The sequence below is a fragment of the Microtus pennsylvanicus genome, chromosome 14 (genome assembly GCF_037038515.1).
Source record: "Microtus pennsylvanicus isolate mMicPen1 chromosome 14, mMicPen1.hap1, whole genome shotgun sequence".
NCBI classification, from domain to species: domain Eukaryota; kingdom Metazoa; phylum Chordata; class Mammalia; order Rodentia; family Cricetidae; genus Microtus; species Microtus pennsylvanicus.
Window position 1 is genome coordinate 15906821 of NC_134592.1, and position 14408 is coordinate 15921228.

The window sequence follows — 14408 nt, forward strand, 5'->3', positions numbered from 1 at the left end:
CTAAGAAAATGTCACCACCATGTAACTGTGATCATTTTAGCTGTCAGCTCCACAGAATCTACAATCACCTAGGAGGTGGACCTCTGGGTCAGTCAGTCATAGGACCTGCTCACATTAGATGAGGAGAATCATCTTTACTTGGGTGAGACCCGGGCCTTGTAGGCTGCAGAACGTGAGCTGAGCACTAGCCAGCATTTATTGCTCTCTTTTTTGACTGTGGTATGCAATGTGACCAGCTGCTTCAAGCTCCTGCTCTCATGACTTCCCAGCCAAGATGGACTGGACCTTGAACTCTAAGTTTATTGTTTATTTATTTTTTTAAAAATTTATTTGTTTGTTCTGTATACAGTGTTATGTCTGCATATATACCTGCAAGCCAGAAGAGGGCATCAGATTTCATTAAAGATGACTGTGAGTCACCATGTGGTTGCTGGGAATTGAACTCGGGTCCTCTGGAAGAGAGCAGCCAGTGCTCTTAACCTCTGAGCCATCTCCCAGCCCGAACTCTAAGTTTGAAAGACCCCATTTTCTCTTCTGCTGCTTTGGTCGGAGAATTTGCTCGAAGCAGCGAGAAAGTACCTGAGTCAGCAACTGTGAGGAAAGTGTGACAAACACTGTGGCTTAGGTAAAAAACGATGCAGAGTGGAAACCTGCATTCTCAGATGCCAGCCCCGGGGCTGCAGAGATGGCTCAGCAGGTAAGAGTGCATGCTGCTCTTGCTGGGGACCGGAGTTTGCTTCTCAGCACCCATATCAGGCAGCTCACAAGCGGCTGTAACTCCAGCTCCAGGAGGCCCATCGTCTCTCTGTTAGAGCATCTATACTCATATGCACATATTCAGCACACAGATACACACACATGATTAAGATAATAAAAATAAATAATAGAAAATCAGTGTAGACAAAGAAAAGAAAGGCCCTTGAAATGTAACACATTAGAGAAAACTGACGGTAGCTGTTGTTAGATGTTAATTCCTAAGCCTTTTCGAGCTCCCAAGGACCTTTAGAGGTAGGTGACAACCTGCGACCCAGTTAGAGATGCTGTGTCTGCAGAAGCTTACACAGGGACACACCCACAGCTGTCAAGAGAGCTCTGCAGCCTGTCTGGCACTCCCAGAGTCTGTAACATAGACTCAGGATAGCACCGACTGGGCAAGGGTCCAGAGAGATAACCTATGTGATTTGAGAGAAACTGTGTGTGTTTAGGAGGAGAAAGCACTTGACAATTTCTGGGATAAAAACGCACAAGGGTACGTTGGGCATCCTTGTTTCAGTGAGCCATTTCCGTTGAAAGATCTTAAGTTTGAAATCAGTTTCAAATGACAGGTTAAAAATGTCCTGGGGTGTCACCCAGCACTCACGGCAAAAGCTGAGCATGGTGTGTGTGTGTGTGTGTGTACATGTGCATGCGTGTGTGTACACGCATGTGTGTGTGTGAGCATGTGTGTGCACACATGCATGTGTGCGTGTGTGTGTGTAACAAGTAGATGGATCCCTGAAGTACACTGGTGGGCCAGCCAAAACGAATTGATGAGCTTCAGATTCGGTGAGATACTGTCCCAAAAAAATGAAAAAGCAGGTAATAATTGAAAAAAGATACCTCTACTAGTGCACATGTACGGGGACAGACAGACACACTCCCAGAAATTTTATTTCAGACAAAACCCATGCAGAATACCATGTGTGAAACTGGTGGAGGTGGGGCCAGCCTGAGCGCAGGTGTCTGTGTCCCACCTTGGTAAGTCCCCAGATGCTTCACAAAAGGTTGGGATCTACAATGTGGTTCTGAGGTAGGAGGATAGAATAGGGAACGAGGGTTCAGAGGCATCAAAACTGACATATCAAGAAGCCAATGGCAGAGGAAGGATGGAAACCCCTCTTTCACTTGGGATAATAAAGGAGAAAAGCCCAGCGATCTTCAAGTGCCGGAGAAGGCACTGCTATGTAAGCCACCTGTAAAGGACAGGGATGCTCAGAGCCTGGGGCCTGGAGCCTCGGACCCTTCCTAGCTCTCTGGCCTATTCCCATCCTTGGATTCTTGACAGTACCCTTTCCTTAATCAACTGTCTCTGTTTCTATTACTACCCACGTATCCTGGTTCAATTCTTTGTTTCAGCATATATGAACCCGGAAGTCTCAGTGGGTGTCTCCTGATCTCTGATCCATGCCTATAATACCCAACTTTCTCATTCCCAGGAACATGGTGGACAGACAGTGGCCTCTGCATCAGAACAAGCATACTTGGGATCACACAGCCTAAGAATGGAGAAACTGAGGTTGGGTGGTAGGTAACTCCACAGCCCCTGGTTAACCCGACAGCTTCTGGGTACAGCACCCACATGGTGCCCACACAGAGGTCCCATAGGTTTACCATACAAAATTAGGGCATGGATGTGGGAATTCAAACACAGAACCATGTGGGTGGGTGAGCTGCTTCTTCCCAAGTGAAGATGCTGAGGGTCTGAGTGGGCAGCCCAAGATGGAGTTACAGCAACTGGGCTCCCATTTCGGGGCTTAGCCTCCGTGGTCGGGAACTCAGTGTCCCTTGACAAGATGCCCACTGGTTTCTAGTCCCAGTCTAGACCTTGGCCTGAGCCTCATGGCTCAGAACCTCTGGCCTGGGCTGCCTGTCATCTCATTTCCCACTGGCTCGGTCCTGCATTCTTTCTACTGTATCTGGCTGGCCCCCTTCTACAGTAACATCTTCTTCATCCTGCTTTCCTCAAAGCTGGCTAGTCTCCTCCCTGCTCTCAGGGCAAGCTTTGAGTCACTGAATTCATAGTTAAGCAAGCTGGTGTCTGAATGTCTGTCCCTGCGTCTGGCTTTGTAAAAGAATTTCAGGAAGCCATGGTCTTCAGGGAACTGGGGCTCAGAGAATGAAACGGCAGAGTCCTCAGTTTTGACTTCACCCCAGTCTTGGAAAGCCTGGGGGAAATTACCCCTCAGTTAGAAATAGCCACAGGCCAGACAGGCAGTTAGCGAGTATGAGCATCCGGCAGCACACTAGCCACAGTCCACCTGAGCCCCAGAGCCTACACCAGTCTACACAGGAGGAAACTGAGGCTGGTGCCTGCATTACCTGGACCGTCATGCAACTAGAGGCATAGGGCACAGATGCCTAGAGAGACATTTGGGTTCCTATGCATGCCCCTGCCCTCTCTTTCTTTTTTTTAATTAATTAATTAATTTATTATCTATATAGTATTCTGTCTGTGTGTATGCCTGCAGGCCGCAAGAGGGCACCAGACCTTATTACAGATGGTTGTGAGCCACCATATGGTTGCTTGGAATTGAACTCAGGACCTTTGGAAGAACAGGAAATGCTCTTAACCACTGAGCCATGTCTCCAGTCCCCCTACCCTCTCTTTCTGACTTGACCCAGCACACTGCTTCCCCCACACTCAAGCAGGATGCCCCAGGCCTTGCTCCTGTTGTCGCAGAAGAGAAGCTGTGTGACATCCCTAGTTTGTTTCATCAGCCACGAGGGGGCCCTGACCTTCAGCTTCCCACTGCCGCCATCAGGCGTGCTGGGTACCTTCCCTGGGTCCTGGGCCTCTGGGGCTGACTGTGCAGCCTCAGAGTAAGGCTCGGAATCCTGGAGGCTGCCCACTGTTGCTGCCCTTTTCAGGCAGGATTCAACTGTAGCCCCAGCCTAGGCCTGTTTCTTGGTCTGCAGAACTGCACAAGGCCCCCAGCCTCCAAAGGACAAACTTGTCCCTTTGCTTCTCACCACACATCTCCATGGCAACACAGCCATCACATAGCTTCATCCCCGTGTGGCGTTTGCCCTCCAGGACCTCAATTTGCTCTCTCTCAGTTGCAGGACACATATTGGTCCTACACAAAAGAGGGCTTCCAACCTGGAGCTGCAGCCTCTGCCAGGCTCATGAGGGAAACTGGCTAGGGTGAGGGGACCTCGTTCCATGCCCCAGTGCCACGCCAACAACCGCTTTGCCAGGTGGCTCATTCCTAAGGAACATGCAGAGGAAGAGGGGTCTCTCGACTAGCCCCAGGTATGGCACCTGCTGGTACTAGGCACCAGGGTCAAATGTCACAGCTTGTTTCTAACATCAGCAAGTGATTTAAGTGTGGCTCTGACCCCCCTAGAATCCAGCTTCTCTTCCCATGAGGAAGCTGGGCTGGCTCAAAGAAATAAGTGTCTCATTCTAGGTCCTACAAGTGGGAAGGGCAATCGGAACCCAAGTCTAGGAGGTCACAACTGTGGTGTGATACTCTTCCTACTGCCATCTGCCAGGGCCCATGTACAACTAACTACACAGGAGGCCATCAGCAAGAGGGTATCCAGCTAAAGGTCTGGGTGTGGGATGAACTCCGGCCAGCATTTTATTACCCATGGAGCATGGGTTCCGTTTCCCGTGTACCTAGAGGAGTGCTGTGGTAAACTGGCTACAAAAGGGCCTGGTCACTCCACTCCTTCCCCTCCTCCCTGGACCCCCTGCAATGCGATATTGACAGGTCAGAGTGCCACGTCATCATGATGCCAGGTCTTACTATGCTGGGCTCCAGCTGGCCACAGGTATACGCCTAGGACAACATATTGGAGGATGAAGATATGGTCTGAGGTTCACCCAGAGAGCCTACATCCAGGTACCACCTGGGTGTAGATGGGCCTGGTCATCTTCCATCGGCAGCTCCCAGTGACTTCAGTGAGTCTAGACCAGCTTCTCTTTGGTACAGGGAGTTACTAGCATAGCTGGACCCGTCCCCTCTATGTGCACACAAGTTAAAGAGCCAAGAAGGCGACCTTTTGGAAGTGCACATTGCAGATGTGATTGGCTGAGATGAAATCACACTGGAGTAGGGCTGCCCTGAGCCACTGTGTCCTGTGTCCTCCTAAGAGGGGAATGTGGACACGGAACACATGGGGGAGTACTGAGTGAAGACTGTTGGGTTTTCAGACTGGAGTGAGGCTGGATCAGATCCTACCCAGTGCCTAGAGCGAACGCAGCCCCGCCCCTTTGATCGTGAACTTCTACCCTCCAGCGCTGAGGCACAGCGGTTCTGGGTTTGAGTCACCACGTTTCAGTACACAGGGCGCCTTCTCTTGATGAGCATGGGCACAGGTATGACCAGCTTTTTCCCTGCCTTGTGGGCAGCAGGAAGCACTGGTTCCTCCTTGCCCACATCACCAGGGAATGCTTCCTATTCCCATCCTGCCCTAGTTCTATGGGAGGGACCCAGCCTGCCTACCTGGGTTGCCGAGGGCCATGGAGTCGTAGATGAGCTTGCAGGTCTTCAGCAAGATGGAGATCTTCTTCCCGGGCGAGTAGGCCTTGTGCATGCTGCTCAGCTTCTGCAGGATCTTCTCCATGACAGCCACCTCAGGCACGCTGGTGGTCACGCCCAGGTCGGTGGTGGTGGTGGCCAGGATCACCAGCTGGTTCTCCTTGAGCTGCTGCAGTGAGCCGTCCCGGCTGTGGATCTCCAGCAGGCTGGAGTTGATGGCGTCCTTCAGGGGCTTCAGGACACACTTGTACAAGGCTGACTCCACAATGGCCTCTGAGGGGAGGGAGTGAGAGTGCGAAGATGAGGAAAGCAGCTGTGGAGGCCCTGCCACCTGGCTCTGCTGCCTGGCAACACAGCCCTTCCATCCCTGGTTCTTACCTAGCTCTGATACGCAAGACAGAGAGACACACTGCAGAGGCACTGGCACCAGAACCTCCCATGCTTAATATTCTGGTCTCTCCACTGCAGCATTTCCCCCAGAGCCAGGAAGAGAGCCAGCCTAGAAGCACAAACTTCAGAAGGCTCTGGACACACTGTAGCTGTGCAGTGGACAACCTGGGCAGCTGTGTACTAAGGGTTTGGGTGCCCAGTAAAATTATTCTTTGTTTGTTTTGGTTTTTCAAGACAGGATCTCTCTTTATATCCCTGGCTGTCCCGAATTCATTGTCGACCAGGCTGGCGTCAAACTCACAGAGATCTGCCTGTCTTTGCTTTCCTTTTTTTTTTTTTTTTTTTTGGTTTTTCGAGACAGGGTTTCTCTGTAGCTTTGGTGCCTGTCCTAGAACTAGCTCTTGTAGACCAGGCTGGCCTCGAACTCCCAGAGATCCGCCTGCCTCCCGAGTGCTGGGATTAAAGGCATGCGCCACCACCGCCCGGCTCTGTCTTTGCTTTCCGAGTGCTGGAGTGCTGGAGATTAAAGTTGTGTGCCACCACTGCCTGGCTTGGTAGAATTTTTCTTTTTCTTTTTAAAATAACTTATTTTTATTTTATGTGCACTGGTGTTTTGTCTGCATGTAAGTCTGTGTGAAGGTGTCAGATGCCCTGGAACTGGAGTTACAGACAGCTGTACGCTGCCATGTGGGTGCTGGAAATTGAATCCGGCTCCTCTGGAAGAGCAGTCAGTGCTCTTCACGGCTGAGCCATCTCTCCAGCTCAAGGTAGGCTTATTCTTCATGCCTCTTGCCCTTCTCAAGTCCAGGAGACTTGGCTCATCACTCACTCCTGCTTTCCTGCCCGTACTGCTCCTCCAGACTGCCAGGCCTGCCTCTGTCCCTGGGCTTCTGCATCTCACGTTCCCCTCACTACACAGTTATTCTCACGGCTTGCCCTTCGCCATACGGCTATCACTGGAGTCAAGCTGCAGTCTTGATCCCCCTGTGCGGTAGGAGTTAAGTGAGCTTGGCTCTTACTAGGTTAACTGAGGTGGAGGGAAGATACACCCCAAATGTGGGCAGCACCTTCCATTCTGGGCTTGGGTCTTAGGATGAATAAGAAGGAGAAAATGGCTGGACGCCAACATTTATCACTCTTGGCTTCCTGACTGTAGATGCAGGGTGACCAGATGCCTCCTGCAGCCACGACTTCCCCATCACAAAGGACTGTACCCTCAAACACTTCCTTCCTCCAGTTGCTTTCGTCAGACATTTTGTTACAGCAACGGATGGGTAACTAATACAACTGGCCCCACCCCAATCCAGAACTGGGATAGCTCTGGATCACCTCTCCCTCTTCATAGCTCTCCTCCTTGCTTCGGGATCCATCCCTTCCAGGCCAACCTTAGCCTGACTTTCACAGCCTGGCATGAGTGGCCATATCATCCTCCTGCGCATCTCACCTTTGCCCTGAAGAAACTCCTCCCATCATCCTCTCTATGGCCTGACTCCTCCCACTTCTCCGTTCTGGCGTGCATGGCTGACCACAGCTGCCTCTGGGCTGCTTTGTTTGAGCTGTCCATGTCCTTCCATGTTCTTCTGTGCCCTTTCGCAGTCTCCTGTTCTGCACACCACCTGTGATCTTCCTGGGCACGGTCTAATTTATAGTCTTGTCTGTGTGTGACTGGGTTCCAGACATATGCCATCAGCCCGCATTCTTCCTGACTCTAGACTCAGCCTCAGTAGCCTCCACTTGCCCCCTTCTGGATGTTCAGTGAGGTGGAAGGCCATCTCTCTGACACTGAACCCCTGGTTTCTCAGGATTTGGGCCTGAGGACTTGTAGCTGTGGTCTCCCAGGAACGCTCACACTGGCCCTTAGCTATTCAGAGTCCATATGAGGCCAGTCAGACCTTTGCCCACTTCCGTGGACTAGATCTGTGCCCAGGGTGCCTGTCCCACCTACCTGTTCCCAGTACACCTTGTCATGACAGAAGTTCTGCTCGTCTTGAGTCTCTCTGCTCCTCCTCAGCTCAAGGACCAGAGCAATGCTGGGCACACATGAGGCCCTAGCACTCCTGACTCAAATCTGCCACAGCCTGGTCCCTTCCAGAAATGCTAAACCTTGGAGGCCATGATGCTGTGACCTACCTCTCCCAGGGCCTCTAAACCTCACTTCCTGCCTATTTGACGCTTAGGTCATCTTCCTCCATGGCTTCCTGACTTTTTTGCAGATTACCTGACGCTTGTCACAAGAAGAGCTCACTGACTCTCGGAGGGACTTTGTGATCAGCCAGCTGCCATTATTTTCCAGTACAACAGATGAGGAGCTGGAGGCACAGGGCTCTGTCAAACTACTTATATAACTCACTTTCTCCCCAGACGAGCTCTGTGGGGTAATGCCTGGGTCTCGGGGACGTGGTAACTGTTAGTGGAAAAAGTCAGGGGTTGTGTGGGTGGCCTTCTGATGTACCACCCTGAGCATCCTGCCAGGTGCGCCCTTTAATCTTAGTGGGGTGCACACATAGCTACAGCCTCCCGAGGACACAATGCCATAGACTTCAACATACCACCCACCACCTTACTTCTGTGCCCTAATACTGTGGCCTGGTGACTATATCGGTCCTCAGGAGCCAACGATTGAAGCCCAGCCTCCTCCAAGGAAGGCGGTGCTTAACAGTCTCTTTTCCTAGGACCTCTCACTAGGAATCATCACCCTGCAATATCAAAGCATCTTTGAGATGGGGTTACTCTGTGGCTTTGGAGCCTGTCCTGGAACTAGCTCTGTAGACCAGGCTGGTCTCGAACTCACAGAGATCCGCCTGCCTCTGCCTCCCGAGTGTTGGGATTAAAGGCGTGCAACACCACGGCCCAGCCAAAACTGATGCTCTTAATCACTAGGTAAAGGAGGAAAGGTACAGGACCACAAGGAGGAGGTCGGTGCCTGCAGGGGCAGTAATGGTTATCAGGTAATCCCCAAATCTCTCAATACAGATTTTTGTTTTGTTTTGGTTTGCTTTTTGAGAGTCCAGGCTGACCTCCAACTCACTATATAGCCGAGAATGGCTCTGATCCCGCCATCCTCCTGCCTCCACGTTTAGTGCTGAAACTACAGGTAGATGCTGTCATACCCAGCTATTGCAGTGTGGTCTGCCTGAGGATTTTCAGTATATACACAGCTGTGGACATGCCACAGGGAAACCGATCACCAAGAATCCTAATTGCAGAGAGGTTTGAAGGTTACTGGGTTAGAGGCTGGTGGGGGAGTGGAGGGTTGTTGTTGGTGGGTTGCCTGATAGGAGTGGTCAGGAAAGTGGGCTGCTGCCTGGAGTTGGCTCCCTAGAAGTAGAGCCTGAGAGAGGGATTTGGGCCCAGCAGATCTGTGGGGCAGTAGGAGAGTTAGAAAAACGAGGCCATTAGGCAAGCAGCTCCAGAGGCTGTTCTGTGCCCAGGGCTGCCTGAGGGTCCTGATGCACCGCCCTCCCTCCCATCTTCCCAAGCTGGCACTGACCGAGTTCCTCCTCTGAGTACAGGTTGGGCTCTACCAGGGCTTTGAGTTCGGTGCTCTGCAGCAGGTAGCTTTTGAGCTGGGTCATCATGGTGCGGATCTCCTGCAGCATCTCGGTGCTGGATGTCTGGCGGGCCATCATCTCCAGGCTGTACACCTTGTAGTCCTGCACGAGGCTGCCAAAGTAGGAGCCCTTGTCCTGCGCCAGCTCCACCACCTTCTTATACAGCTTGCGGTCACTGGAGAGGAAGGCGTGGAAGACGCTGGCGAAGTTGACGAAGCTGAGGCGGTGGCGGGCCTTGTCCAGGATCATCGAGGGCTTCTTCTTCACGTTGGGGCTGCTGAACTCCAGCTCCTCCTCCGCACTGCTGGTGGAGTAGGAGTCTTGGTCGGTGGCGGAGGCAGGCACACCCAGGCTGTCTGAGAGTGAGGCCAGCGAGCCCTTGAACTCTGGAGAGCTATGGGGACAGGTGCTGGCCTGGGTATGGGGGTGCTGCATCCCGGCTTGCGGGGCTGGACTCAAGCCTTCCCAAGGTGCACCAGGTGCTGGTTTCTCAGAGGATGCCTCTCGTATGGGGTGCTCAGCTCTCTCCAAGGGACTGAGAAGGGTGGAGGCCAACTGTCGAGAGACCCGCTTCTTCCTGGGTGGCGGAATAGGGGGTTGTTTGGCCTTTCCAGGAGGCACTGGTATATTGTCAGCATGGCCGGCTTTGGTCTCTGTTTCCTGGCCTTGCTCTGTGGTCCTTGAAGGCCTGTCCCCAAGACTGCTCACGGTGCCTTTGGGAGGCAGGCTGAGAGAGGCTGTCCTGGAAATACTTGGGTGGTCCCTGTCTGTTGTAGTCCCCACATTCTGACTATCCAGAGACACCCTTTCAGAGACGCGCCGTCTGGGAGGAGCTGCTGGAAGAGCCTTCTTCAGGGGCAGTGGAGGGGGAGGAGCTGGCTGCAAGGGGCTGGGAGCTGTTCCAGGCTTCATCTCTTCTTCCCCAAAGGGGCCCAGGCCTACAGCTGGAGGTGGGAGACTCTCACAGGCTGTCATGGGTGGTTGGTTTGGGTGACCTGGGGGGCCGGGCGCATGGGGTGCAAGAGGAGAGGTGGGTGTTAGTGGGGAGTTCGGCAAAGGACCAGCAGGTGCAGGGGGCACAGGAGGCACAGGAGGCCGGACAGGACCTGCTGGAGGAAGGCTGGGTACCGGGGGTGGAGGTGGGGGACGGCGTGGGGACCCCTTAGAGGTGGGTGAGGTAGCATCCGAGGTGGCAGGCACAGGGCGTGGTGGATCAGTCGGTAGGGTGCAGTCCTCGATGAAAATGGGATTCACAAACCACAGGCGGTCATTTCCCACAGACAGCTCGATTTCACAGGAACAGTTTGTGTAATGGGTTGTGGGCCGGATGCTGGAGGCTGCAGGGGCCCCAGGGGCTGGGCCTCTGAGGGGCTCGACAGGACCTCTTGGAGGGTTCAGCGAGGAGTCCCAGAAGCCTGAGGGAAAGAAGAGCAGAGGCAGTCAGTCTTCCTAGCCGTGGGGGAGGGGCCCTTGCTTTTGTGTAGGTTTGTTTTCCCTTCTTGGACTCTGAAACTTCTCCCACCACTTCCTGCCTGGAGGGGAAGTCCCCTGTGTACCCACCAGCAGAGGGTGGAGGAGAACTGGGAGGGGACATGAGAAGCCCAGCTTCAGTTCTGTGCCCATGTGAGAGTTTGCCATGGAGAACTATGATTCGGGTGGGATTGACCGTGGCCTTGGGCATGTGGGAGGAGGGCATGGTGGGAACAGAGGGAACAAAGTTGTGCCTGCAGCTCTCCAGCATCCGGTACCCTGGGTAGACTGTGCCTTAGGTCTTGTTCTAGCTGACTCCCCAATGGGTGTCTCAGCAGTAACACTACAGGGTGCTGGGAGGGAACCCTATGGTAGGCAGAGGCTAGAACTCATTGCCACTGCAGCTGGCACACACAGGAAAAGGGAACCAGAGAATTATGGGTGATAGAATTGGACCTATAGCTGTCCACTATAGGCTGGTGTTTGTGACTTGGGAGGGTCTCGACACTGAGGAGCTAGACTATGGGACAAGTGAGGACACAGCTCCTACCTTTGAGCAAGCCCTGCCCTGCTGGCTATCCACCAACCAGTCTTCATAGCCTCATTGTGACTAAAGCCACCAAGGCAAGGCCTGGCTTGAAAGAGCTTGGCCTCTGGGTACCACATACCAGCAAACACTCAGGGATGCTCAGAGCCTCCCAAAAGATACAGGGGTCTGACTTCTGGAGAATAGGCTACCCTGAACTCATGAGAGTGGCTCTTTTTGGAGAGAAGCATGGGACCCAGGTCCTGCTCAATGTGTTCATTTTAAGTTCATTTAAGGAAGAGCCTGAGCCATGCTGGGCAGGACTCTTGGGAGAAGGGTGCACACAGCTTCTCAGTAAGATGCCTATGTGAAGGAGTGCTAATGGTGTCAAGCTAATGGTGTGAAGGAAAGAGGGCTGCAGTTGTACAGGGACTGTATTGATGAGCCCTAAGCACAGGCTTTATCCCCACTTTACAGATGAAGGCAGTGACGCAGCTAAAATGTTTTCACCGAGGTCACAGAGTACTGAAGGTTGAACCGGTCAAACTAACCCGTTGCCTCCTTCTGAGGAACTTGCACCACTTCCCACCTCGGTTGCTCTGCCTATCAGTGGGTGGCCGGTGGCTCTTGCCCCAGCTAGAGATGTGCTAAGAACAGAGCAGCACCTTTGTTTTGTTTTCTGGTGTTGGCGATTGAATCCAGGGCCTCCTACATGCTAGGTAAGTGCTCTACCACTGAGGTATATCCCTAGCCCTTAGTTTTTTTTTTTTTTTTTAAGACAGGGTTTCTCAGTGTGACCTTGGCTGTCCTGGAATTCGCTTTGTAGACCAGGCTGACCTTGAACTCACAGAGATCCGCCTGTCTCTGCCTCCCAAGTGCTGGGATTAACAGGGTGCTCCACCACGCCTGGCTTAATGTTTTCAAAATTTGAGAAAGGGTTTCACTAAGGTACCCTCTTCAGGAAGAGACCTGGTCAGTCGTCCTCATCAACTTAGACCATGAAACCCAATACGGACAAGTTCAACAGAACCACCATACATGGGCTGCCCATGTCTGCTTCAGCATTGCCAGGGCATACACTTCATTCATCTTAATTTGCCCAGGTTGTCCACGAACATTCAATCTTCCTCCCTCGGCTTCCAGAGCAGCTGGGATGACAGGCCTGCACCACCAGGCATGGCCACAACAGGTTCTTGACGTGAAAGGAGAAGTCAGAACATGGCAGGGGCGTGCAGAGCCAGCACTATTGATGGCATGTTCAAAGACCTTGCTGGCCTGAGGCTGTATGCCCATCAGTGTGAGCAGGGTCCAACCCCATGATAGAACGCAAGCTGTGATCTACCCAACCGTGGGCACCAAAGAAGCATGCTACTCACCATGGAGCTCAGCTCTAGAAAGACTCTGCAGCACCTGGCAGCCAGCCCAGAATACCCAGCTGTCACCACAATAACAAGATGACGGCCTTTCATGTGACTTTCTATAACATGCAAAGCTCCCTCCCTGCACATTGTAGCCACAGAGTAAGACGTGACCAGGCTAGGTTTGTTTTTTTTTTTTTTACATAACCTGAGGGCCACTCTTCATGATGGCCAGGCTGTGGCTTAGCTTTCCAAGACAGCACCCGACCTCTGAGTGACCAACTCTGGGTACCCAGAACACACATATGCTTACTTTCTGTGGAGTAATCATTGAAAACACTGTACCCAAGTCTCTAGGAGCCCAGTAGAGCGGTCCAGTCCCCTTGAAGTCTTGCTAGCAAGGAGCCTCAGGCAGCTGGGAAGGTGAACTATTCAGTAGTCCCAGGAAGCTGAGCTCAGTTCCCTCCATGCTCCTGTCATAGTCCCGTAAGACATGTGGATGAAGGACAAAGTCATGGGGTAGCTGATGTCCGGAATTCCCAGTGCCCGGGTACACTCTCCCATCATTGCTTGCTGAGGACACTCAAGGCCTGGGAGATACGCCCCATATATCTTTTCTAGAATTGTCTTCTGGGTCTCCACTCCATCTTCCATTCACTTCTTTCTGGACAAATGTGCTGCCCTACCTTTGAGTCTTAGTGAGTACTGTTCCCTCTGCTTAGAATGAGTTCCCTCCCTCTCTGCCGGGTGCCAGGTTCTTGCTAATCTTCTAAGACTGGCCTTCTAAGTCTTAGGAGACTGATATGTGCAAGATGCCTGTGTCCCTTAGTCCTACTGGGTTCTCTGATGGCAGGGACCAGCATCAGACTGCCATTCCATGCTTTCGTCTGAGCGCTCCATCACACTCTGGGCTTTAGAAGGCAGCACTGGGGCCTTTTCCATTTGTGCATCTCCAGCCTCCAGGATGGTGCTCCAGTGAGCAGAGGCCAGGCAGTGGCACCCAACACTAGAGAGTGAACTAGCTTAGTCAAAGCAGAGCAGCATTCTAGGGTATGGGACACTGGCCAGTCTCACTTGGCAGGCTAGGTGGGGACAAGCTGAGGAATGGGAGGATGAGGAGATGAGACAGTGAGAGAGGAGGGAAAAAGAAAGCAGAGGAGCTCCAGGTGGGGAAGGACTGTCAGCCAGCTTATCACTGGACTGCAGAACTGGTCCCTAGCAGGAACAGAATAAAAGAACACAGCTCCATATCTTGATAGCATCTCACAAGTGTGAAGCAGGCACTGGGGGCTCTCCTGAGGTCCAGGGCTCAGGCTGCTGCTTGCCTGCCCCCAGGACAATTAACAGGGCACAGGCTCTTCAAGGCAACACTAATTCCAGGGGAAGGTGATGCTGGGCACTGAGGGGCCACATATCAGGGCCTGCAACTGTGTAAGGGAAGCAATGGGGCGGTCAGTTCAGGGCTTTATACTTAAAACAAAACAAAAAAAGGAAGTTGAAAAATTTTTCTGCAGCTTGCAAAGAGCCAAGGCTGGGGAAGCAGAACCTTGTGTCATGCAATCCCAGCATTGGCAGGGACTGGCGGCACCATGCCAAGTCTTGGCTCAGCCGCCCAAGTTCCGGTAAAGAAGGGCCTGTCCCTTTGACTGAGGTGTAGGGCCATATATCATACAGGCCCATATACATTGTATGGCGGCTAGACTTCCAGGCCATAGTTTGCACCTGGCCTCACAAAAGGCTGCTACAAAGGGTCAGCAGGATATGCCAATGCTGTTCTGCTCCTTCTTTGTAATCTGGAGGATGCCTGGGATAGAGTCGTTAATTCGGCCTACGTGACAGAGCCAGCATACAGAGCAGGAAGATGGGG

General features: G+C 52.6%; 1 protein-coding gene across 3 annotated transcripts in view; it reads right to left on the reverse strand.

The window, feature by feature from the left end:
• The window catches only part of Rin3 (Ras and Rab interactor 3), a 110762-nt gene that overhangs the window by 12403 nt on the left and 83951 nt on the right, over window positions 1–14408 (reverse strand). For all 3 annotated transcript variants that reach the window (XM_075948474.1, XM_075948472.1, XM_075948473.1), the window contains 2 exons: window positions 9127–10602; window positions 5211–5519 (listed from right to left, as the gene is read on the reverse strand). In XM_075948474.1, the coding sequence (XP_075804589.1) occupies window positions 5211–5519; window positions 9127–10602 (1785 nt within the window). The remainder of the gene's footprint in view (window positions 1–5210; window positions 5520–9126; window positions 10603–14408) is intronic.